Below are 23,401 nucleotides of genomic sequence, written 5' to 3' on the forward strand. Positions count from 1 at the left end.
TCTGGGGTCCCCGCTGCCAGGACACCTCCCCTACATGGCTGTGATGCCAGGACCTCTCTCCTCCCTGGTTGCCCACCCCACTCTCCCAGTCCCATCCTCTCCCCCCAGCCACTGCTGGGTCTTCTTGCTCCCCTACCTCCTGCTAAGGTACCCCCTGCACGGGCTTTCTGTGCTTCCTTGTCCCGTGTCCCTAGGCAGCTTCCATTGCCCTCATGGCCTCTCTCTGATCCATTAGTGAAGAAAGCCGCTGAGGCGAGAGTGGCTGCTGGGCTGTGTTTTTTCAGCATTTTAGAGGCCAGCTACCCCTGTAAAAGGATTAAAACTCAAAGCACCAGGACCAAGGGCTGAAATGTCTGGGTCAGGCAGATGAGCATCCTGCAAACCCAGGGAGGGAAACTGACCCGAGCTGTGGCTGAGAGCCACCTGCAGGCTTCCAGGAGGTTTAGGATTTAAGGAGCTCAAACCCCAGCCAAGAGTTTGTCTGCTCTGGGTACCACCACGCTGGGTCACGGTGTTTGTGCATGTCTGCAGTTCTCAGCTCTGTGTCTCTGTATCATGAACATAAAAGAATTTCTTCTTGATGATATTTTTTTTATCTCTGGGTTTAAAATCAGTGCATGTCCATCTGAGAAAAACGTTTTCTCAAGTTCATTGAGAAAACTCCAGAGAAGTATTAAAAATAAAATATTAGTCACACAGCCAGTAATAATCACTGTTTACAATTTGGGATATTTCTTTCCGGCCTTATCCCTCTGAAATGTTTATAAAAACAAAATTAAGTTTATTTTGCATATACAGTTTTGTATCCTGCTTTTTTAAGTGTAATGTATGTCATGAGTTTTCCCCCAGGTCACAGCCATTATTCCACAATGTCATTTTCATAGCTGCCTGGCGTATCACAATTCACGTAAGAAACCCTCCACTCTTGGACATTTAGGTTGTTTCTAGTCTTCTTGCAAATATAATTGTGCTCTGATACCCGTTTTTGCAGATCAGTCTTTCCATCTCTGATGATTTCCCAAGGGTAAATTCCTAGAAAAGGAAATATTGAAGCAAAGGGAATGGTCATTTTTTAGATTCTCGATTCATATTGTCAAAAAGCTTATACTTTTTTGCATTCTGAGTTGATCTTTCTCTAAAAAACTTGTTGTGACTCTGCATGGCCTCCTTCCTCCCTGGATGCCACACAACATCCTCATTTCTAAACAAGAACAAGCACTGTAGCCTCTAATGAGAAGTGATGCTTATTCAGGCTTCATCCACGGATACGGTCAAATGAAGGAGCAGCAGACAGACCTGGCTTCAGAGCTGGGAACTCACAGGGGTAGGAGGGTGATGAGGGAGGACAAGGAGAGCACGAGAAGTGCTGGCCGGGAAGCAGGGACCCTGGTCCCGGTACCCCTGACAGCCGGGTGAGTCCCTGTACCTGTCTAGATACCATCCCCTTCTGGTACAATTAGGGCCTGGACCAGAAAGTTACTAGGTGTTCTCCCACCGCTAAATCTCTTCTCCATATGCCTCCCCACCAGCCTAGGAGAAGGGAGCCTGCATGGTGGCACAGCCTTATAGCTGCTCATCAAGACCCACCTTCCCTGGTGGCGCAGTGGTTGCGAGTCCGCCTGCTGATGCAGGGGACACGGGTTCGTGCCCCAGTGTGGGAAGATCCCACATGCCGCGGAGCGGCTGGGCCCGTGAGCCATGGCCACTGAGCCTGCGCGTCCGGAGCCTGTGCTCCGCAACGGGAGAGGCCACAACAGAGGGAGGCCCGCGTACCGCAAAAAAGTCTGCTCCGCACCGTGGTTCCCCTCCCCAGCCACACGCCTGGGTTTTGCTGAAATTGTCCCTCAGCCACAAAGGACATGTGTGGAACCGCACAAACGTGGACGAGTATAGCAAACTTTGTGTTAGTTATTATTCCCATCCATCACCTCCTGCCATGTTCCAACTGGATTTGTTTGAGACCGTCTCTCCCTCTCTCTCTCTCTCTCTCTCTCTCTCCAAAAAGCTGGCTCTAGGCAAGAAGTAGAACAGCTTGAGACTGATTCTGAGGCCATTGCATCCCTTGGAAGGGCGTTGGTTGCCTCTAGCAGATGCCTTAGATCCTTTATCACTGAAGGTCCAGCACTCAGCAATGATGTGCTAAAGTTTAGAGTTAGTGCCAGCTTGTAGCAAACCCACCAGAAAAGATGGTGAGAAACTATGAGTAATCAGGGCCAGGCCCTTTTCACAGACCACCCTGTTTCAGCCTGACGATAACCCTGTGGGTGGAGCTCAGTTATTACCCTCTTTTTACAGCTGAGGAAACTGAGGCCCAGAGAGATTAATTGGCCCAAGAAGATCTGCTGGAAGTGGCAGGAGTGGGTCCTAATCCACAGGAGTGCTCCTCTCCCCACACCATACCACACTGCCTGCCCGGGTTTTTGTTGCTTTATGAGTAAAGATTATGTCTTGACTTTTAGAATTTTTATTACTAAAGTAACTTTAAAACATTATTCAAAATTTTAAAAGGAGAAGGAAATGGCATTTCTCCCACTATGCTACGTTTGTGCTCCTGTCCGATGTTTCTCTGTGCGTATACATAGATGTAGTTACAGTATTACCTAATTAATCATACTGTGCCCCTAATTTTGTTCTGATTTCTTCAATGAGGATTATTTTGTGGGCACTTTCTCTTTACTTATTTTTTTAAAGTTTATGAAGTGTTTAGTAGGTGTCAGGCATTCTGCTAGGCTGAGGGAGATAAATGAGAGCCAGGCGTGGGTGGAATCTTTTAGTTGTCAGTGTTTCAACACTGTCACCTAATTGATCATTTTAATGGCTCCTGTGTTACGTCTCCTCAAAGTGTCTGCTTCTCCCTCCTGGGGCTTTCGGCCTCTGCCTCAGCTCTCCCTCCTGGGTGTGGAAGGGAGAGAGTTTTGGAAGGATCAGAGGATTCCCCAGCTGAGGGGACAGGGCACAGCCTAACCTGCCATGCAACACCACAGACGCGAGAGAAAGCATTGTTCACCACGTCCAGTAAGACCTATGCCAACACCTGCAATGGCCAGGCATAGTTCTGGGCCCTTGTATATTTCAATCTCATTTCACTCTCTCTTTTTTTAAAAAATATTTATTTATTTATTTTATTTATTTTTTTGGCCGTGTCGGGTCTTAGTTGGGGCACGCAGGATCTTCCTTAAGGCATGCGGGTTCTTTATTGTTGAGGTGCATGGGCTCTTTGTTGCGGTGCTCGGGCTTCTCTCAAGTTGTGGCGTGCGTGTTTTCTCTCTCTAGTTATGGCACGTGGGCTTAGTTGCCCCATGGCACGTGGGATCTTAGTTCCCCAACCAGGGATCGTACCCGCCTTCCCTGCATTGGAAGATGGATTCTTTACCACTGGACCACCGGGGAAGTCCCTCAATCTCATTTCGTTCTCACACCAACTGTATGAGATATTGTTCTCCCCTTTTTACAGATGAGGAAACTGAGATTGACACATGTTAACTACTTACTTCAGGTCACACAGCTCGAGATTGACACACGTTAACTACTTACTTCAGGTCACACAGCTCTAAGTGTTGGAGCTGGGATTTGAACCCAGGTCTCTCTGGCACCAGAGTGGCCTTGTCTACTGTGGCACATCTGCTCCAAAATGTCAAGTATTTGTGTCACAGACTGGGTAATGAAGACTGAGAAAGTAGGTGTTTCACACAGTCTGTGTTCCATGGACACTCAGGATCAAACTAGGGCACACGGATGCCATTTTCACAGCCCTCCCCCGCAAAGAAAGGTGAACTCCCGCCAGACATTCTTCAAGAAAGTTACAAAGAGGCCAACACTGGGAAGACGGAAGACAACGATTTCTCTCTTTTCAAATGCATTGACTATGTGATCTTCCACACTAGTGTTCTTTTTAAAAAATAATCAGTTTGCAGAATTTTTCCCGTAGAAGTCTGGGGGCACATCTCTCACCCAGAGCAAGCCACAGCAACAGGAGAGGGAGGCTCCGCCTTGCGGCTTCCATCTTCCGTGGCAGTGCAGGCAGGGTGCTGCTGTGAAGGCTTTAGTTTCAGAACAACTAGACCATCTGTGTGTATGTCTCTATAAAAAACTCCTGAGGCAAAAGGAGCTTTAATCAGAGTCAAAGAAAGCACCCCTCCAGGTTTCCTGTTGAAGGAAAACATCTGCTATCTACAGCCCTGAAACTCTGAGTCACTTTTACCTGCCGACGCCAAGGAGGTTTGGAAAAATAAATATGTGAGACGTGATCCCATGAAGGAGGGACATCCCGTGATGAAGTTCCAAAGGGCCAGGGGGAGGGAGCCCCGCCCAGTTAGACAGGGCACCTGGTCCGGCCCTCCCTCCCTTGTGTCTGTGTGTGGGTTGGTTTGTACATCTTGTTTCATACACACACAGCAGAGTCACAGACTGTTCACATTAGATATCATACTTACTAGATATTACATATTCCATTGTGTACATGGTCCACTCAACCCCCTCGTTTCACATGTGAAAAGGGGCCCCAGGGCAGAAATGGCTTCCCCCAGGTTTGAGTCCAAGCCCAGTGCTTGGACTGGGTTCTGTGGGAGAACCCAGGGCTTGGCTTCTCCTGGGGAAGTCTTGAGCCTCAATGGATTTTCCTCTCAAGGAGATGCTGTGAAAGTGTCCTTGGAAATGACTAAAGAGGGGGATGGAGGGGACAGATTATCAACAGAGCCTGGTAGACTGTGCCTTGGGTGTTACTGGTTGCTGAGGCAGCGTGGGATCGCCCACAGAGCTGGGTATGGAAGGCTTCCTTCCACCTGGCAAGATTGTCTTTATTGCAGCTCATAAATAGTCAGCATTCACCCGTGTTGCCATCGGGCGCAGGCTCTCTGCACATGTGACCAGTGAAGGGGCCCTTCCTAGGATCTTTGTAGCTTACCCTTGGGCTTAACTGAGCTTCCAGAGAAATACATGGTGGGCATAACTGTCACCCAGAGGGGGAAGGTGCACCGTGTCCACACCGTGAACCCAATCCCGTGACCTCCCCAGACCCCCAGATGCTTTCTGAGTAACATCTTCATGTGCCCATTGCTCTGCAAGATAAATATTTTTCCAGACCAAGAGGTTCGTCTCTCTTCCAGCTTAAACCCAATGCTCAATAATATGGCAAGTGAAGACGAGCCAGCCATTTTGCTTTCCACGACGTTTAGTCTGCAAGATTTTTCACCTTAGAAAGAGCCAGGCACACAGCCACGGAGGGTCTATTCAACTCCCACAGCAGAGGAGGAAGCTCTGGTTCATCTGCTTTGGATAGAGCCTTAACCTGAAGGCTTACTTAGTGCCAACGGGAACTTGGCAGCTACCTAGCAGAAGGGAAGCAGCACGCCCAGAGGTGAGGAAGCTGATCCCACCTGGGAAGACCCCTGCTCTAGAAGCTGTCATTTCCACCCGTTGCTTCCACCAAATTCGTTTTGTGACCTTAGGCAGTTCATTTAACCTTTCTGGGTCTCAAAAACTCGTTTAGGCTTCCCTGGTGGCGCAGTGGTTGAGAGTCCGCCTGCCGATGCGGGGGACACGGGTTCGCATTTCCACCCGTTGCTTCCACCAAATTCGTTTTGTGACCTTAGGCAGTTCATTTAACCTTTCTGGGTCTCAAAAACTCGTTTAGGCTCCCCTGGTGGCGCAGTGGTTGAGAGTCCGCCTGCCGATGCGGGGGACACGGGTTCGCGCCCCGGTCCGAGAGGATCCCACATGCCGCGGAGCGGCTGGGCCCGTGAGCCATGGCCGCTGAGCCTGCGCGTCCGGAGCCTGTGCTCCGCAACGGGAGAGGCCACAGCAGTGAGAGGCCCCGCGTACCACAAAAAAAAACCAAAACTCGCTTAGAGGAAGCCAAACCGAGTGATTTCTAAGACTTTCCTAGTTCTTAATTCAGCATCTCCTTAGCCCAGTCCTAGAATAAATGCAACTCACATCAGTAAAAACACTTTTTAATGGCCTGCGATGCGCCAGCACTGTAAAACATCACAAGGGAGATGCACATGAATAAGGACCCTTTCCTCAAAGAGCTTGCACTATGCAATAGAGATCATTACTATCCCTATTGGACAGAGAAGTAAAATGAAGCAGGGGCAAGTACCCAGAGTCGCAGAGCTAGTTAAGTGACAGAGCCTGAATTCAAAGCCAGGTGTGTCCGATTCCAAAGCCCAGAGCCCCTTCTGATTCTGAAACCACACTGTCCTGAGGGTGCTCCGGGAGAGCATCTGACCAGGGCCACTGGGCCTGGCAGTGCCCTTTCCTCTGCAGCACACTGCCTCCCAGCTTCAAATTCCTTCTGCCTCTATTGATGGGGTTACCAGATTTAGCAAAGAAAAATACAGGATGCAAGTTAAATTTAAATTTCGGATAGACAGCTAATCATTTTTTAACGTAACTATGTTCCATGCAAAACGTGGGGCATATTTATACTAAATATATATATATATATATATCTCCTATCTGAAATTCACATTTAACTGGGTGTCCTGTATTTTATCTGGCAATACTGCCTTCTGAAAACTTCTCTTTTTAACATTTATGTGAGGAAGTCCAGGAGAGAGGCGGGCTGCCAGGGGAGGGTCCAGGCCAGTTCATAGTCCCACACCTTGGTGGCAGTCATTCTTATAACCAATCACTCGGTGGGACACAGGGCAGAATGTGGATTTCTTGTTCCATGTGGTACCAGGACAGTGTGGAAGCTCCACCCTCTGCTGTTTTTGAGAAGTCATTTTCCCTCCTGCCAAAGGAAAGCCAGCTGGCTGGAGATGTGGACACGGTCTTTCTCCAGACCCCATTCAGGCTGTCACTGCTCCCCACCATGGTCTATAGGACCAGCTGGACCTTCCAGCCGCTACTGGACTCTTCCAGGAGGACCGGGGAGGGGGTCAGGAGCCAAACCCACATTCCCAGGTCCCCACAATGTCAAATGATGGGGTGGAAAGGGCGCTGTCATGAGACCCAGTCAAAGCAAGGCTCAGTTTCAGCTTAGATATTTTCTCGCTGTGTGAATTTGGGCAATTTATTTAAACCCTTGAACTCCACCTTCCTCATCTGTAAAATGGGCAGGAGAGTATGTAAGACAGAAGGCTCAAACTACTTTTGATTCAGAAGGAGTGAATTACCTGAAAGTTCTGTACAAGTATAAGAAGCTATATTTTCGTGTCATCTCCATATAGAAACTTTCTTCCCAATTTTTTGGAGTGCTTAGTTTTGAAGTATTTCAGACATAAAACATTTTATTATAAGTAAAATAAATATTATAAAATACCAGGACTTTTTTTAAAGCTTCTTATGGTCACCTTTATATCTCAGTAGTACCTCATTAGTGTTGACCTTTCATCTTAAGTGCAGATATACTGAGAAATTTTTAGAAAATCCTAAAATTCTTCAGTACCACTGGAGAATTGGACCTGCCCCAGAAACCGTGTATGCAGCCCTGAGAAATCCACTCTTGGCAGCCTAATGCACTACTGAACCAATCTGTGACTTGGAAACATCACAGATTATAATTTACCGTGGACCCTTTCACCTCTATAAGAACTAAGAAGTGAATATTTTCTGCAAATGCCAAGAGTTAGACTATTTTTATCATGTATGTGTATGCCCTTTGCAGGCTGTTCGTATGTTTCAGACAGTTGAAATTGTGATATCTGTGCAATTTTGTATTCTGCTTTTTTCATTCTGAATAATCTCATACACATTTGTCCAGGTGGCTGCATAGGCTTAAAAGCCACCAATTTCGGGCTTCCCTGGTGGCGCAGCGGTTGAGAGTCCGCCTGCCGATGCGGGGGACACGGGTTCGTGCCCCGGTCCGGGAAGATCCCACATGCCGTGGAGCGGCTGGGCCCGTGAGCCATGGCCGCTGAGCCTGCGCGTCTGGAGCCTGTGCTCCGCAACGGGAGAGGCCACAGCAGGGAGAGGCCCGCCTACCGCAAAAACAAAAACAAACAAAAAAAAAAAAAAAGAGAGAGATTAAAAAAGCCACCAATTTCAATGACTGCCTAGTTGTCCATCTAGTTGTTACATCATCATTTACTTCCTTGATCCCCCTTGGCTGGATGTTTGCTGCCTCTAAGTGACTTTTAGATGATCACTTTGAAAGTGGCCTGTGGAAGGGTAGGCACCATATAGGTCCCACTCTCATCCTTTGGTCACACACACACGCTCACACACACACACAACTGCCAGGGCAGGGTCCTAAACAATCTCAAGGATGCATAACCCAGGAGGCAAAGAGATTGAGTTTCTTCCGTGTCACCATCCCCACCCGTTCCCCGGCGGGAACTACTCCACTCCTTCTCTGTGCTGCCAGGTGCCATGCTTTGTGCCGAAGAAATGTCTCTACTCTGTAATAGAGTTTGCCTACTCATCAGCATTAGGCCGTGAGCACCTTAGAGGCAGTCACCATCCCTTACCTACAAATTCCCCGACAGGCCTAATGGCAGCAGGCGTAGAGGGTCAGTAAATGTGTCGTGCACGAAGGAGCCCGCTGATTTCTGCACAGGGGTGTGTGTGAGGGGTACAGAAGAGGCGGGAGTGGTCATCAGACCAGGGCAGACAGAGAGGATGACCAAACAGCGCGTGAAGGCTGTGACAGAAGAGCTGCAGGAGGTGGAGTGGAGGGGTCACCTAACACAGGTCGGCGTTAAGGTGGGCCTCCCTCTTGAATGGGAAGTTCTGGTTGTATCAGTCTATCCTTGTATCCCCAGGGACCAACACAGTGCCAGGCACATGGTAGGTATTCAGTAAGCTTTCGTGGAAGGAAGGGAGGGAGGGAGGGAATGTTTTCTAATTTGAGTCCAGGTCAGTGACTTTGGACAAGACCCAATACCTCCATCCAGATGTTGCCTGGGGCGATTCTCAGCCCAGGCCATTTTGTCCCCCAGGGAGACATTTGGCAAAGGCTACAGATCTTTTTTACGGTCACAACTGGGGGTGCTACTGACTTCAAGTGGGAAGAACCCAGAGACACTGCTAAGTATTCTGTCAATACAATATGCGGGTCAGCCTTCACCTCAAAGAACTGTCCAGGCCAAAATGTCCATAGCATCACTGTTGAGGAACCCTGAAATGAACCCAGGGCTTCAGCCAGAGGTTGGAAGACTGTATCAGAGAGTTTTGCTTGTTCAAAGCATCCTTGATTCCTAAAGTGTGGACCCCTGGGGGCCTACCCTCCATCAGTGGCTTGGATTCCAGACCCTTCCAGAGGTCTGGAAGCACCTGGGGAGTAGGAGTGGGGAGCAGCCTCCTCCCTCCACCCCTCCACCCCTCCTTCCCACTAACCCAGGACACTTGACGAGACAGATGCTGTCTGTTGCAGGAGCTGCTCAGGGACCCTCTGTACATCGGCCTGAAGCACCGGCGCGTGCGGGGCCAGGAGTACCACGACCTTCTGGACGAGTTCATGGAGGCCGTGACGGACAAGTGAGTGGGTCAGCCTGCCCCTTGTGAAAGAGGACTGTTAAGAGATAGCATGACTAAGTCAACACGGGTTTTGGCAGAGATGCGTGCTTTTCCGGATGGTCCGAAAGTTCCAACTTGACGCTGTGTACTCGAAAATCTCCAAGCCAAATGGGCTCGTTCTCTGGGAGAGTCTTTGGGAGCAGAGAAGGGAGGGGAGGGGATGACGGCTAGTTAAGGATCTGCTGTCCCGGGAGGAAAACCCCCTGGGCCGAGCTCTTCTGGGTTCCTGGCAGGAACAGGGATGCTGTTAGCAGTGGGGGGAGAGAAGTGTGCCCTTCTGACGGAATGGCTTGGAAGGCAGCTGGCCACCTTAGTTGTCATTTTCCAGCTCCAAGGACCAGGCAGCATTAAATGGGCCACCACCGCAGGCCACACGGGCTGGGCCTGTGAGATTTACGAGGTGTCGTCTCTGCACGGGCGTGCACCACACTGGCAGCTCCTGCCCCCCTGGCCTGCCCCATCTGTTTGCCGTCATTGCCCCCCTCTTCCCCCGCTGAGGCTGGGGTGACATGCTGGCTGTTCTCAAAACAGCCCCCCGCTCTCCCACGCTGAGTCTGACAGGCAAGTCAGTCAAGACTGTCTCAGCAGCTCAGCAGGCCCCTGCAGACCCAGCAGGTCCCCTTCTCGCTTGAAAACCTCCAGCCTTTCGTGCTATCCCAAGAGTGCCCAGGTAGGCAGAGCTGGTCTGGACGTCCTTGGCAAAGTACTTCCTTGTCTGTGTTCAGCCACTTGAACCAGAGCGGTGGGCCGGAGAGAGAGCTGCTGTGGCCTCTGCAGCCCAGGAAGCCTCAGCTGGGTGGGCTTTGGGGGTGGGCAAACCAACCGCACACTTCCAGGTCATTGACCTTGGGCAGGTTACTAAACTTCAAAGTCTCCTTACCTGGATTCCTTATCTGGGGATAAGTAGAAAGCATTCGATTGTTGTTGTGTGTTTTGTTTTCATTTGTTAGGATGAGGGAAAGTAATACTGAAGTTATATGGGATGGGGATTATCCTAGAGGAAGGATACAATTGGTCATGGAGTGTGGGGTGTGGAGGTAGGCATGCTGATAAGCAAGCAGCCAAGAGTCCAGTGCACACCTGGGAGCTTCGTCTTAGGTGGGAGCACAGAGCCCATCCACACAGAGGGAAGGCCGCGCCCTGGGCACAGATGCCGGCAGGTGGGTAGATGTTGAGGGGGTGTGCGTGAGAGCCCCCTTGGAGGACAAGGTCATCTGCCAAGAGCGAGGATGGGGACAGAGGTTGTGGAGGTTTAAGGTGCAGGAGGTAAGAACTGGCACGTCCAAACTAGGGAACTAGAGGCTGGTGGCTGGCCTCCTTGAGGTTACTGATCATGAATTTAACTTAGGTCAATTAAACCTTTTCTGTGATCTTCTCTAGCCAGTTTCCACTGTCTGGATGCAGGGCAGGAAGAGACAGAGAGTAGGATTTAATCAGGGTTGGGATTTTGCCAGGCAAGAGAGAAAAAGAGAGAGAAAGGAATTGAGAGTGTATTCAAGGAGAGGATGATAATGATGCATCATGAGGCCTAGGCCAGGTAAGAAGGGACAGCTAAGGCCCTGCTGGAGAGGAGGGGTGAGGAACAGTGGTATATGAGCAATGGACAGTAGGTCCTGATGAGGCCTGAGAATTAGTGAGTTGGGTACCAGAGGGAATAAGCTGGAAAGAAAAGAGGTAACCAGAAAGTCAGGGGTTGGAAGCTGAGACTGTGAAGGAAGGGCTGCTATTGAGACATGACCACCAAAACAGCCAATTCGAGGGTCGGCTACGTGAACAGAGGCGTATCATCTAGAACACGAGAGGTGACTGTCCTGCTTAATTCTCCCCCTTTTAGATCATCCTGAATATGACATTCAGTTCCAGACAGGATACTTTGAGGCTGGTAAATTACCTAAAGTGCCTTTGGAGAACAATAGCCATGGCAGTGACAGGAGCCAAAGGCTCAGCCTAGTGGGGAGAAGACATAGGGACTGCTCTGTGGGTACTGGGGATGCGGTCCTCCCTCCAGAAGTCTGAAAGCTGTTCTTCCAGAGGAGGGACTGGACTTGTTTCCGTATAGCCAGCCGGAGAAGAACCCATTGGTAGAATGCTAAAGGAGGAGGCTTTCCGCTCAAAGTAAATCAGAGCTATCCCACAGTGCAGGGGACTCTGTGAGAACAAGTTCAAGTTCAGGTTGAGTGGCTTCTGGGGATCACTGTCACAGGAGAAAACGTAAGCATCAGTTGTCCTTTAAGATGCCTCCCTGCCCCAGTGTTGTCTTCAGACCTCTTTAAGATCCCTGCGTGGCTGGCAGGATAGGTTTTATTATTCCCATTTTGCAGAAGAGGAATCTGAGGCTCTGAGAAGCCAAGGAACCTGTCCCAGGTCCCGCAGCTTCCGACAGGACTGCAAATTGACCCTGAGTCTGCTGACTCCAAGGCCAGACTGCTTTCTACAATTACCTGTGGATGACAAGAGAAGCGAATGAATTTGGCTTTGAGAGCCGGTTTTTTCCTTCCTGTTTCCAGGGCTCGTTGCGTATCTAGTGAGTCAGTAGTCATTCCGTGATTCCCCACAGAGAAGCCTTGCTATTCGTGTGAGAAGGTTAAATAAACTAGGATGTAAGAGGCTCTTCAGATCATCATTAAAATCAGTTCACAGTCTCATAGACACATTCACAGAGTCCGGGGGTGAACCCTTGGGCAGGGGTGTGCGTCAGCCAAGAGGAATGTGTCCTTAGGTGGAAAAGACAAGGGGTTGACACTTGGTTGTTTTAGCTTTCTAATAAGCTAAAGCAGATGTTTCTGTGGATACAGTAGCCGGGGAGTGAGCCAGTCTCCCAGGCTCTCTTGGGAATATAGTAGCCCCGTGATGGAATGCCCGGCCTGGGCAGCACTGGGTGAGTCAGCAACCCTGAGGCCAAACACAATGTGCTTTAAGCAAGAACCTTGGGAAACGTTGACTCCTGCCTTCAACATCCTGTCTCTTTCCAAATATCCTGCAAATAAAAGCTCCGCCTTCTTGCCCCTGTCTGCTAATCGGGTGTTACCTTAAGATTTTTGGGGGCCTGAAAAAAAGAGTCACTGTAGCTCAGTTACTACCCTGGAGTTTGGCCACTGGGGAGAACCCACCGAGGCAAAAGGAATCTCCACGTGTACCTGTGAACCACAGCTGTTAAGTGTGTGTGTCCAGCTCAAAGCTAAGACACAGCGTGACGTTCCCGTGGCGAAGACCAGTCATTCCGTGCTTTCTGCTCTTTCCCTGCCATGCAGTGGGACCTGGAGCGTTGCACCTGAGGGACAAGTTTTCCCTGATGGTTTCCACTTATATTTTTCATTTCTATTACTTACAGCAGAATGGATGGGAATGGTTCATTTTAAGTTTGCACCTGGAGCCCCAGCTCTGTCTGATGCTTGGCCTGGGCTGGACAGAAGTTTGACGTCAGCAAACTTTAGGCAGGCCATGAGAGGAAGCCACCCCCTTTCTCTAGTTCACCAAACCCTAAATATAGAGATTGCTAAGCTCCTGAGATAAGAGTGATAAACAAGAAGGGAGATAATAGTTCTTTTAAAACCTGACTTTTAAAAAAAGCATCTGCATTTTAGCTCCAGGAAAATTTCTTTTTGAGTCTCTCCATCTTTCTCTATGATTTTCTCTCTCTCTCTCTCTCACACACACACACACACACACACACACACACACACACATATACACACACACACACACACACACTCCTACACCAGATACCTGAGGACTTTTAAAAAAAGCATCTGCATTTTAGCTCCAGGAAAATTTCTTTTTGAGTCTCTCCATCTTTCTCTATGATTTTCTCTCTCTCTCTCTCTCACACACACACACACACACACACACACACACACACACATATACACGCACACACACACACACACCATCCTACACCAGATACCTGAGGTTTATGCCATAGTAGAACTGGCATAGTACAATTTCATCACATTCTGGTGGTTAAGGCAAATCAGAGGTGCATACCAGATTCCAAGAGAGAAGATAACACAAGGGTCGAAACACCAGGAGGCATGGTTCATTGGGGAGCCACCAAGGTAACAAGACTACCACACACCATCCAGCCTGGGAGGGGTAAGGAATGAGGCAGCCAGCATTACAGGAGGATGTGCTCTGAAAATGCAAGAAGGGCAGAGAAAACAATACCACCATTACACATGGAAACAGGGAGATGCATCAAATACAATTGACGGTCAGTTATTGAGTATCTGCTGGTATATAAGACGCTGTGTCAAATGTAGGTGGCGATCCACAGAGAAATCAACAGTCCAGCTCTCAAGGAGCTGTTCATTCAGAGACATTTTTTATCTACCTACTGGAGTTCAGACCCGACCTCTAAGCTTTCTTAGCCTCGGAGTCTCTTTAAGAAGAATTCTAGGGAGAAAACATAAAGTTGGGAGTTACCAGTTCATAGATGGTAGGTAAGGTCAAGGGCATGGTGGGGTTCACCTAGGGAAAGAGTAGAGAAAGAAGAGAGAATGGCTCACCACCGTTTTTGGAACCATGCCCTGTGAATAACTGCAACTTAAAGTGCTCAACAAAATTTAGGATTAGACTAGGATATTGTTGGTAGAAATGGCAAGGAGGGTGAAAGGTTTCGTTCCTCATACCAGCTCTGATTGCTAGGATCCTAAGGCCTCTCTAGGCGCAACAGGAAATGATGATTGATTAGCAATGTCTGCCCTGCAGGGGAGTGAAGCGTGGCAGCATATGTGCCATGCTTTAGCCATCCTGGATCTATGAAGAGCCTATGGCCTAAGCATCTGCAACTTCATGAGACCTCACACTCACCGGTCCTTCTGCAACTCCTACAGTCAGCAGAAACTCAGAGGCCAAAGGAACCTGAAGGCTGAAGATTTCTCATAGTTAGGTGTTCAGGATATTTCAAGAGCTACACCAAGCCTGTCTGTTGGGCCCACATGAAACTGCATCTCCTTCTTCTGAGTTACAGAAACATGCAGGAATATGCTCCCATGGGTACACTCCGCCCTCACGCCCACCCCAGTCCACTCTGGAACAAAGCAGTGGATCCAATAAACATAAGCATATGAATACTGACCTGTGGTTCCCAAACATGGCTTGGTATTGGACTCATCCGGGGAGTTATCAAGAATATAGACTCCAGCCTCCTATGCCATAGTAGGCCTGGGCTGAGGCCTGGGCATCTCTGGTTTTGAAGCTTTCTTGATGCTTCTGTTAGAGCCACACAAAGGTTGAGATCTAAAAAGCCCAGATGGGCTCAAAGCCCATGTTTTGAGCAGCCCCAACTCCCCCTACTTTCAGAGTCAGACTGGAGCCTGAGGCAAGGGTTAAGGACCAATACACCTCATATACAATTGATAGTCAGTATTGAGAGGCTTTCCACACATCTTCCCACCAGGGACCTGCATGAAGAAAGGCCCAGCACCTTCTCTGGGCTCACCCTGCCGGGCAGTCTATCTTGACAACACACCTGCAGCTCTAACAGTTTCCTTCTGGTCTGAAAACCCCCCAAGCCGAGCTGTGCCTGCTGCTTCTGCTGGTATCCCCTTCGCCTGGAGGAACTTGAGCTGCTTTCAGGCCTGACATGATTGCATTTCCACATATGGGGAAAGCACACACACACACACACACACACACACACACACACACACACACACACACACACACACACACACACACACACACATCTGGGCACCCCTTCCCAGAAGACTCGTCATGGGGAGGAATCAGGCCCGCCTTTCCCCACCAACTAGGTGCAGCTCAAGCCTGATCCCCCGGCCTCAAGCCTTGACTCTGTGAGGGCTGATGAGCATGGAAGAGGGAGATGGCAAATGCATTGGTAAGGTAAAGGCAGTCATGACTGTCTCATTCAGGGGATTTCTTACAAAATGCTTCCCATGGAGATACAGAAAATCACATCACCCTCCCAACAAATATGTCTTTTTTTTTTTTTTTTTTTTTTTTTTGGAATTTGACTTTTCAAACTTGTTCCATGAGGGAATATATTTTTCTGGCAAAGAGATAGGAGCAGCAGGTACTGCATCAAGTGCTCCTGGGAACTGAGCTTTATTTCACCACTGAGGTGAGAAAACTCATTCTAGAAGCTCCAAGAAAGCTAAGAGCAGCACAAGCAAACAATGTACCTAGTCATGCTTTTCCAGGGCTTTTGAGTAAGGACTACATGCCCAGCATTCTACTAAGCCCTGTAATGAGATTCAAAAGAAATAAAAGACATGCGCTGTGTCCTCATGAATCTTACAGACCTTCCAAAAAGACAACATTTTGAACAGGAACTAATTAGAGAAGTGTTAAGTACTCAACTGTTTGGTGTTGACTTTCAGTTCAGTGGAAATTCAGAGAAAGAAGTAATCAGGGATCACTGGGAAGAGATGGAAAGTAAACAGATTCAGGGCCAAATGTGAGTAAGCAACAGGAGAAAGAGCACATTCCATATGGATGATACATCATGAGAAAAGCAAGGACACAGCAAAGGCAAGGACAAGGCAAGGAGTACGCAGAAGACTCTGGAAGACTGGCCCTACTAGAGGTGAATGTTTATTGGTTCCAAAAAAGGTTAAGTAGGAATAGAGCAGGCTATATGATAGGCCTCGAAACCCAGGCAGAAGGTTGCAGTTATTAGAGCTCAAAAGTGGAAAGGGCTTCAGTTATCTAATCCAGTGGTTTTAAACCAAGTTTCCCCCAACCCCAGGCATTTACAGAGGTGCATCAGGAGTGCTAGAAATGAATATTTTCCACCAACCATACAAGATTGAAACCACTTGAAGAAAAACATCATTGTTTTTAATTGCTTTCTGTGTCAGGGTTCTGCTCAAGATTTCACTAATTAAAAAATTCTTCTACTAAAAATGTTTGAAAACTATTAATCCACAACAAAACCTTATTTTGGACTTGATTCAGAGAACAATAGGGAGCCATGGTAGGTTCTTGAACAACAAAGTATTGAAATTGACAGGACATGGGAGAAGATTAGAACAGCAGCCATAGCAATGCCCCAACTCAAATTCTGCCCTCCCCAGAGAGGTCTGCCCTGACCAGCAAACTCTTTTCCTGTCTGTAGTCATAGCATAACTTATTGGCTGTATAATTCATTTGCTAATTAATCATGCACTGCATCATGGCATCTTTTCTATAATGGTCTAGAGCTTTTCTTTCAAGCTTTTTTGGTCTTTTAACTTTGCATTGTCAGAGCAGAGATTGGACAAAGAAGTGCCTGGACTATTGTAGAGGGGTTCAGGTATCAGCCTGGCCCAGACTAGATGGACTTTGAAGAACTTTCCTTCCTCAGGCCCTGTAACTCTGTAACATCTCTACCAGACTGGTAGTTCCTGGGGGGCAGGGAGCATGATTTTACTCATGGTGGACCCACCGTAAATAGTAAGGGTGGGAGTTGGATGGTTGGTTGGTTGGTTGGGTTGGCTGGCTGAGGGACTGAAAGTCTTCACCAGGCTAGCTAGCAGTTAGAATGGATTGAAGGTTATGAATCTGATGGCATCTGAGGAAGCTCAGAGGAAGGAATGTTGGGACCCATTCTAGCTTGTCTGGCCTCTGAAAAAACAGACCACTTTCCCAGTCTCAGCCTGACGTGGCTAATTGTTGACAGTCCAGCTCCTACATGTTCCCATCAGAATAGGAGCCAGATGCTGCAAAATGACAGTCTCTCATGCCTGTGAAGACTCTGTCTTGGGTCACAGAAAGGGCTGGAAGGCTGTAGAAAAACACAAACCAGCACCCAACTCTCTAGGACCTATTTGTTTCCATCGTGACCAAGCAAACTGAATAATTGAGAGGCCAAAATGTGATGGAGGAAGTTCACTAACTGGGGAGATGGATTCAGTGATGCCAGCTGGCTATTTCCATTTCATTTTTCCCCAAGAGGCAGATTGTATCACCTGGTATCAGAGTAGGAACAAAATCATGCCGAGACCTGAAAGTTTCATATTATAGCAGAGGAGAGGAAGGAATAGAAGGGATTTTTCCCCTGATTTTTCTCAATGGATTAATAATAATAATAATAATAACAACTCTTTTTTACTAATTGCCTACTATGCACAGACTCTAATATAAGCGCTTCATACAGTATTAATTCACGTAATCCTTACAGCAACCCTCTGGGGTGGGTACTATTATTAGCTTCATTTTAAGGGATGAGGAAACTGAAGCTTATAAAGTGTAAGTAACCCCCCTAAGAACAAGAACCCTATTAAGACCCCACCCCCTAACAACAGTTGTTAAAAGCACAAACTCTAGAGCTACACTGCCTGAGTTTGAACCTCTCACCTGCCACTTATTAACAAGCTATTTAATTTTCTGTGCCTCGGTGTCCTCATTTCCAAGATGCGTTTTTAATATTTAACTTGTAGAACGCTTCTGCTGAATAAATGAGACAGTCCATGTACAATGCTTACCATTATACCTGGGTAATAGTAAACATGAATGTTTGCTATTATTAATAATAATAATAACTTAGGCAGTTTCCAAAGCCACTGTCCTTTAAGCAGTGCTTTAGTACTGCCTCCATTCGTGCAATCAGTTAAATTAGCCATTAATGTATTCATCTCTTCCTTCCATAGTCCCCCACTCATCCATCCCTGCCATTCCAATAATAGCTTCCTTCTCTTACCCAATTCTTCTTCCCTGGTGCTAATCTGAAGAAATAAAAAGAACAGTTCTGGAAGCACTGGGTGTGATCCATCTCCATGTTCAGATCCCGGGTATGTACAATTAGTAAATGTTTGGTCCTTGCCCTCTACACCTATTCAGTTAAATTCTGCCCACCACCACCCTCCCCCAAGTGGAGAGGCATTGTGTGTATCCATGTATACACGCGGGGGTGAGATCTCATATTTTCTGTAGTTGTTTCAGATGAGCGTTATTTGGGCCTTACAGACCCGCCGTTCTGAGAGCTAAGAAGCTAATTTCCCAAGCGAAGAAATGAGTGTACAAGTGTCCCCTACCAGTGACATGGCGGGAGAACCTGGCAGAGGGCAAACTAAAACTCCTCTATAGGGTCACTCCCACAACCCATGCCGTGTGGAATTCCTTGAAGGGAAAAGCAATTCCGCAATGAAAATAAATTCATGATTCACAGTAACCCACACAGAAACAGTCCACAATGTGGGAAAATCAGAAACTAATAGAAGAATTAGAACCCCAAGGAAAAGGAATATTCTGAGAGAGACTATAAAGCAGTTATACTTAGATGTATTAAACAGCTATTTTTTATAAGAATGAAGTAATAAGGAAAGTACCTAACACTTAAAAAAAAAAAGTAGCAGGCAGATTTGAAAAAGAAACAGATAAAACTTCTGAAACTGAAAACCAGAGTCATGGACATTCAGCAGAGTGTACTAATGTTAGCTCAAGACACCGTCAGAAAACCCAAATCCTTAAAAATCACTGCCTGCAGGCATTTCAGAGACCCTCCAGTCCTGCTGCTGATGACCCAGAAAGAACTGGGACACCGGGTGTTTTAATCAGGAACGATTTCTCTGAGCTGCTTGTGAAAAAGAGCATTTCTCTCAAGGGAAAGAAAGGATGGATAAGACCACAGCCCCCAAATCCAAGCCTCATCATTCCATGCCAGAGAGGATGTAGCAATTCCAGGCAACCCCATGGTACATTTACTCTCATTTTCTCTTTGTCTCTCTTTCTCTGTGTCTCACTCATTCATACACACATATTAGGCAGTCTCTTATTCTACTGCATTCATTTTATTAGGCTCAAGCACATTGTTTTTTAATGTGCTTGAGCCTAGTAAAATGGAGAAAAAATCCTGAAAGCAAATGATTCTGTCAAGATAAGTTATGTAAAGAAAAAAATGTCTGGATGTATATATACCACGCCGTTAACAGTGATTACAGTTAAGGCATGAGATTGCTGGGATTTTTGCTTTCCAAGCCAGTCATTCCTATAATGTTTGATTGTTTGTGTGCAGGCATTTCTTTTGTAATAAAAAAAAAACAGTGGATTTTTTAAAATAATGAGTTAGGCAGCAGTTCTTTCCCAGAGACAGTTCTTTGCATTTTTTTAAAAACCCACTAAAAATACAAAGAAGCAAGCAAGCATCCCAGGCTTCACCCTCTGGTGAATTGAGTACCGGTCTAACCTAGGCTGCTACAGAAATAAAGTAATTCATGTCCATCAACTCATGTAACACTCATAATAATCCTATTAAGTGGATACAATTATTGTCCCATCCCACTAAATTATAAGTTCCAGGGAGAGATCTTTGTCTCTTCTGTTCACTGCTGTATCTCAGGCGCTCAGAACAATGCCTAATGGCAGCATGGATTCTCAATAAACATTTATTGAATGAATGCACACTTTACAGATGAAACTGAGGCACAGAGAGCTTAGGGATCTTGTCTCAGGTCACACCATTAGCAATGGTGGAGCCAGGCTTTGAACTCAGGTGGTCTAACTCCAGAACCCATCTTCTAACTTGGACACTCTCTATTTCTTTTCTTCTACATGAAAGAAAAGACAGTCCAGCATACTCCAGACAGCTTTCTGTTGCAGCAGGCAAGGAGAACAAATGGGAGGAAGGTCTTTTGGAAACTATTCTACTTCACATACTCATGTCTCCTCTCTCCAGCTTGTTCTAGGGCAGGGTTAGTGACCCACCAGTCCTCACCATTAGGGAGGCTATGGAGGGACCAGCCATCAACTCCCATTTTCAAAACTCGCTAGCCTTTCTCAGCGAGGGACGCATCCTCTTTTTTATTTTTTTATTTTTATTGAAGTGTAATTGACATATATCACTGTGTAAGTTTAAGGTGTACAACGTGTCGATTGACACATTAATTTTTTTTAATAGATCTTTATTGGAGTATAATTGCTTCACAATACCATGTTAGTTTCTGTTGCACAATGAAGCAAATCAGCCATATGCATACACATGTCCCCATATCCCCTCCCTCTTGAGCTTCCCTCCCACCCTCCCTATACCACCCCTCTAGGTCATTGCAAGCACCGAGCTGATCCCCCTGTGCTATGCTGCTACTTCCCACCAGCCAGCTATTTTACATTCGGTAGTATATATCTGTTGATGCTACTCTCACTTCGCCCCAGCTTCTCCCTCCCACCCCCTGTCCTCAAGTCCATTCTCTATGTCTACCTCTTTATTCCTGCACTGCTACTAGGTTCATCAGTACCTTTTTTTTTTTTTTTTTAGATTCCATATACATGCGTTAGCATACAGTACACATTAATATAGTGCAACATGATTACCACCACCGCGTTAGCTAAGCCTTCTATCACATCAGATAGTTATCATTTCCTTTTTTTTGTGGTGGGAAAATTCCCCAGCACCTGAGTCAGTTGGCACTTGGTTCTTCCTGCTTAACTACCTAACAGGGGTCAAGTTGCCCCATCATTCACCAGAGCTGGGCGCCCCCTGCAGGCCTCTCCACAAACTGCAAACCCAGCCAGTGTTACCGAGCCCCAGGGGAAAAGCTGAGGCTCATTGGCTCCAAGCTTCTCCTGGTGGTTTCAAACAATACAAACAAAGGAAAAGCCCTAAGCTTATGGCATCCAGACTACAAGGCAAGTTTCAAGATTTTATTTTAATTTCGAAAGATTGTAAAGAGTGTAACCATTAGCTCTAAATCTTGATTGTAATGTTTCGAAGGAGCCTTCACACGCTGAGTCCCTCTCAGCAGAGACAGACACTGCTCAGTATTTTCATATACACTGAATTTTAGGAATGCCTTTTGCAGTTCAAGCTGTGTCTTACTTTATTTTCCCACCTGGCCCTCCCTAGGACTGTAACCACACAATCTTAGAATACCTGAACAAGAAACAACCTGCTCCTTGATCCAACTCCATCACTTTATAGGTGGGGAAACTGAGACCCAGAAAGAAAGTTCTTTCCCCAGAGTCAGATAATGATAAAAAGCAGTGGGAAATTAAGGAGAACTTATCCAGTTTTTTGCATAATTCATGAAGTTTCTTCCAAGTTTCCATTTAGCCTGTATTTATCATATGCTTTTTCTGGGCCCCAGAGTGTGGCCAATACAAAAAGACCTGTCCTAGAGTTCAGTTCTCCCTTGAGCTTGTAATATGGACACATAAAATAATCAGAAAATAGTTCAAGGCAGCATTCAATTATTCTTTTATCTATTTATTCTTGTATTCACCCATACTTTAATTCATTCAGTGGACAGATATTTATTGAACATAGCAGTAAGTCAGAAATAGACTTTGCTCTCAAGAAGCTTATAATTGGGAAAAATTAAAATATGCTTAAATAATTACTGCTGAGTTTGTGTAGATTTAATGTCTACTTAGTTAATGGCCCTGCCTGCAGCGTCAGTCGAGGCTGATGGGGGAATACAGTGGTCAAAGGCCTGGGGCATTTAGTTGGAGTTCAAAGTCATGGCCTTCTTCCCAGGAAAGAGCTAGCAATTCACTTTTACAAAGAACCTATTCTGTGCTGGGTGCTTTACTTTTAATTATCACAGCAACCCTTAGGGATAAAAAAACTGAGGTTCAGAAAGGTTAAGTAACTTGTCCAAAATCACTCAGTTAGAAATGGAAGAGTCTGGGCTCACCCCAGATCCATCTGACTTCAGAATCAGAGGTGCTTTCCTACAGCCTCTGCTGCCTGCTCTCCCAGCCTAGCTGGAAACCCTTCCCTGCTTGCGGCCTCATTTGTGTTGATTCCTCGGGGTAAAGGAAAGGGACTGAGCTATTGTGATACAAAGATACTTTGCAGCAGTGGCCTCTAGAAGAGGACAGTGGGGCTTCCAGGGGACCGGGACGTCACGTGGGCTGTGTGTGACTCGTCACCCCTATAGAAGGACTGTGGTCTGGCAGGCATTCATTCATGCTTCCATTTGTTCACCAATGCTGGTTGAGCTGGGCAAGCACAGGGCCTTGGGCATACGGCAGCAGGTTTGTTTGGTCTTCTAACTTGGGTGTCTGAAGCGGATTTGTCCAGAGCAGGGGGCAGGAGAGGGGGTCAGTTAAAACTCCTTCTTCAGCTGTCGTGCCCCACGTGGTGAGTGAGACACCTCCCCTGCCCTCAAGGACCCTGCCTAGTGCCTGCTTTGACCTAGTCTGTCCCCTAACCTGGCTTAGTCTTTCCTTTCTTCCCCTCCCTGACTTTGACTCACTTTGGCCCTGAAAGGCCACAAACACAGACTGCGATTTCCAGCCTTATTGTCTTTCACCTGAACGTCAACATTCAAGGTGGAATTTAGCCAGTTGCACGAGAGAGGGACAGTTTAGATGCTTAGGAAGTCCAAGGTACAATTGTATGACAGACTGTATGGTACAAATACTACAGTAGTACGCCTGAATAGAGAGATCAGAATAGGCCAAACTAATCAGAGAACATCAGTCACCTCATGACAACTAAAACGTACCATCTGTGGGCAAATCAGAGCTTGTGTAAATGCCAATGCCTCAAGTCAGCCAGTGGGTTGGAGGCTAGGAAAAGTGCCCAGGCTTCAAGAGCAGAATGTTGGGGTGTGAGCTGCTGAGACCTAGAGGAAAAACTCAGTACTGGCCTCTGACCTTTGAGAGGTCGAGAGGTCAGCAGATCAGCCACCATCCTCTTCCCAGCACTGGGATTTCTGGCGCCATTTGCGGGTTTGCCCAGGAAGTCAGACAAACGGGGAAATTGAGGAGGAAATACAAACTGTTCCTGGAGTGTTTTCTGTCTGGCCTGGGATTGCCGTCAGAGCAGTGACTGAGGAATGGCCACATTATTCCAGTACTTTTGCTTAGAAGTTCCTGCTTCCTTTGACTGTCTTGTTACACGATGGGAGTTTTCCCCCATTAGGCCGGAATGGCAGCCACAGGAGCCCGCCAGTCTGGCTGCCAGACCCGGCACACCAGGGGAATCTCCCAGTGTGGGACCTGGGAAAGAGAAGGGCCTCAGAGGTCCATACACCACGTCCACCGTGGCTGGAAT

At 47.1% G+C, this 23,401-nt stretch overlaps 1 protein-coding gene and 1 long non-coding RNA gene across 3 annotated transcripts in view; one reads left to right on the plus strand and one right to left on the minus strand.

Moving 5' to 3' along the window:
- ME3 (malic enzyme 3) overlaps window positions 1-23,401 on the plus strand; it is a 199,181-nt gene that overhangs the window by 144,586 nt on the left and 31,194 nt on the right. For both annotated transcript variants that reach the window (XM_028500996.2, XM_007124907.3), the window contains exon 7: window positions 9,320-9,423. In XM_028500996.2, coding sequence (XP_028356797.1) covers window positions 9,320-9,423 — 104 coding nt within the window. The remainder of the gene's footprint in view (window positions 1-9,319; window positions 9,424-23,401) is intronic.
- LOC129392884 (uncharacterized) lies at window positions 13,335-15,797 on the minus strand. The gene is made up of 3 exons (XR_008619619.1): window positions 15,784-15,797; window positions 13,885-13,929; window positions 13,335-13,593 (listed from the first exon to the last, which is right to left on the minus strand). It is a non-coding gene; the product is annotated as an uncharacterized lncRNA (long non-coding RNA).

This window comes from Physeter macrocephalus, chromosome 16, assembly GCF_002837175.3.
Source record: "Physeter macrocephalus isolate SW-GA chromosome 16, ASM283717v5, whole genome shotgun sequence".
Taxonomy (NCBI): Eukaryota; Metazoa; Chordata; class Mammalia; order Artiodactyla; family Physeteridae; genus Physeter; species Physeter macrocephalus.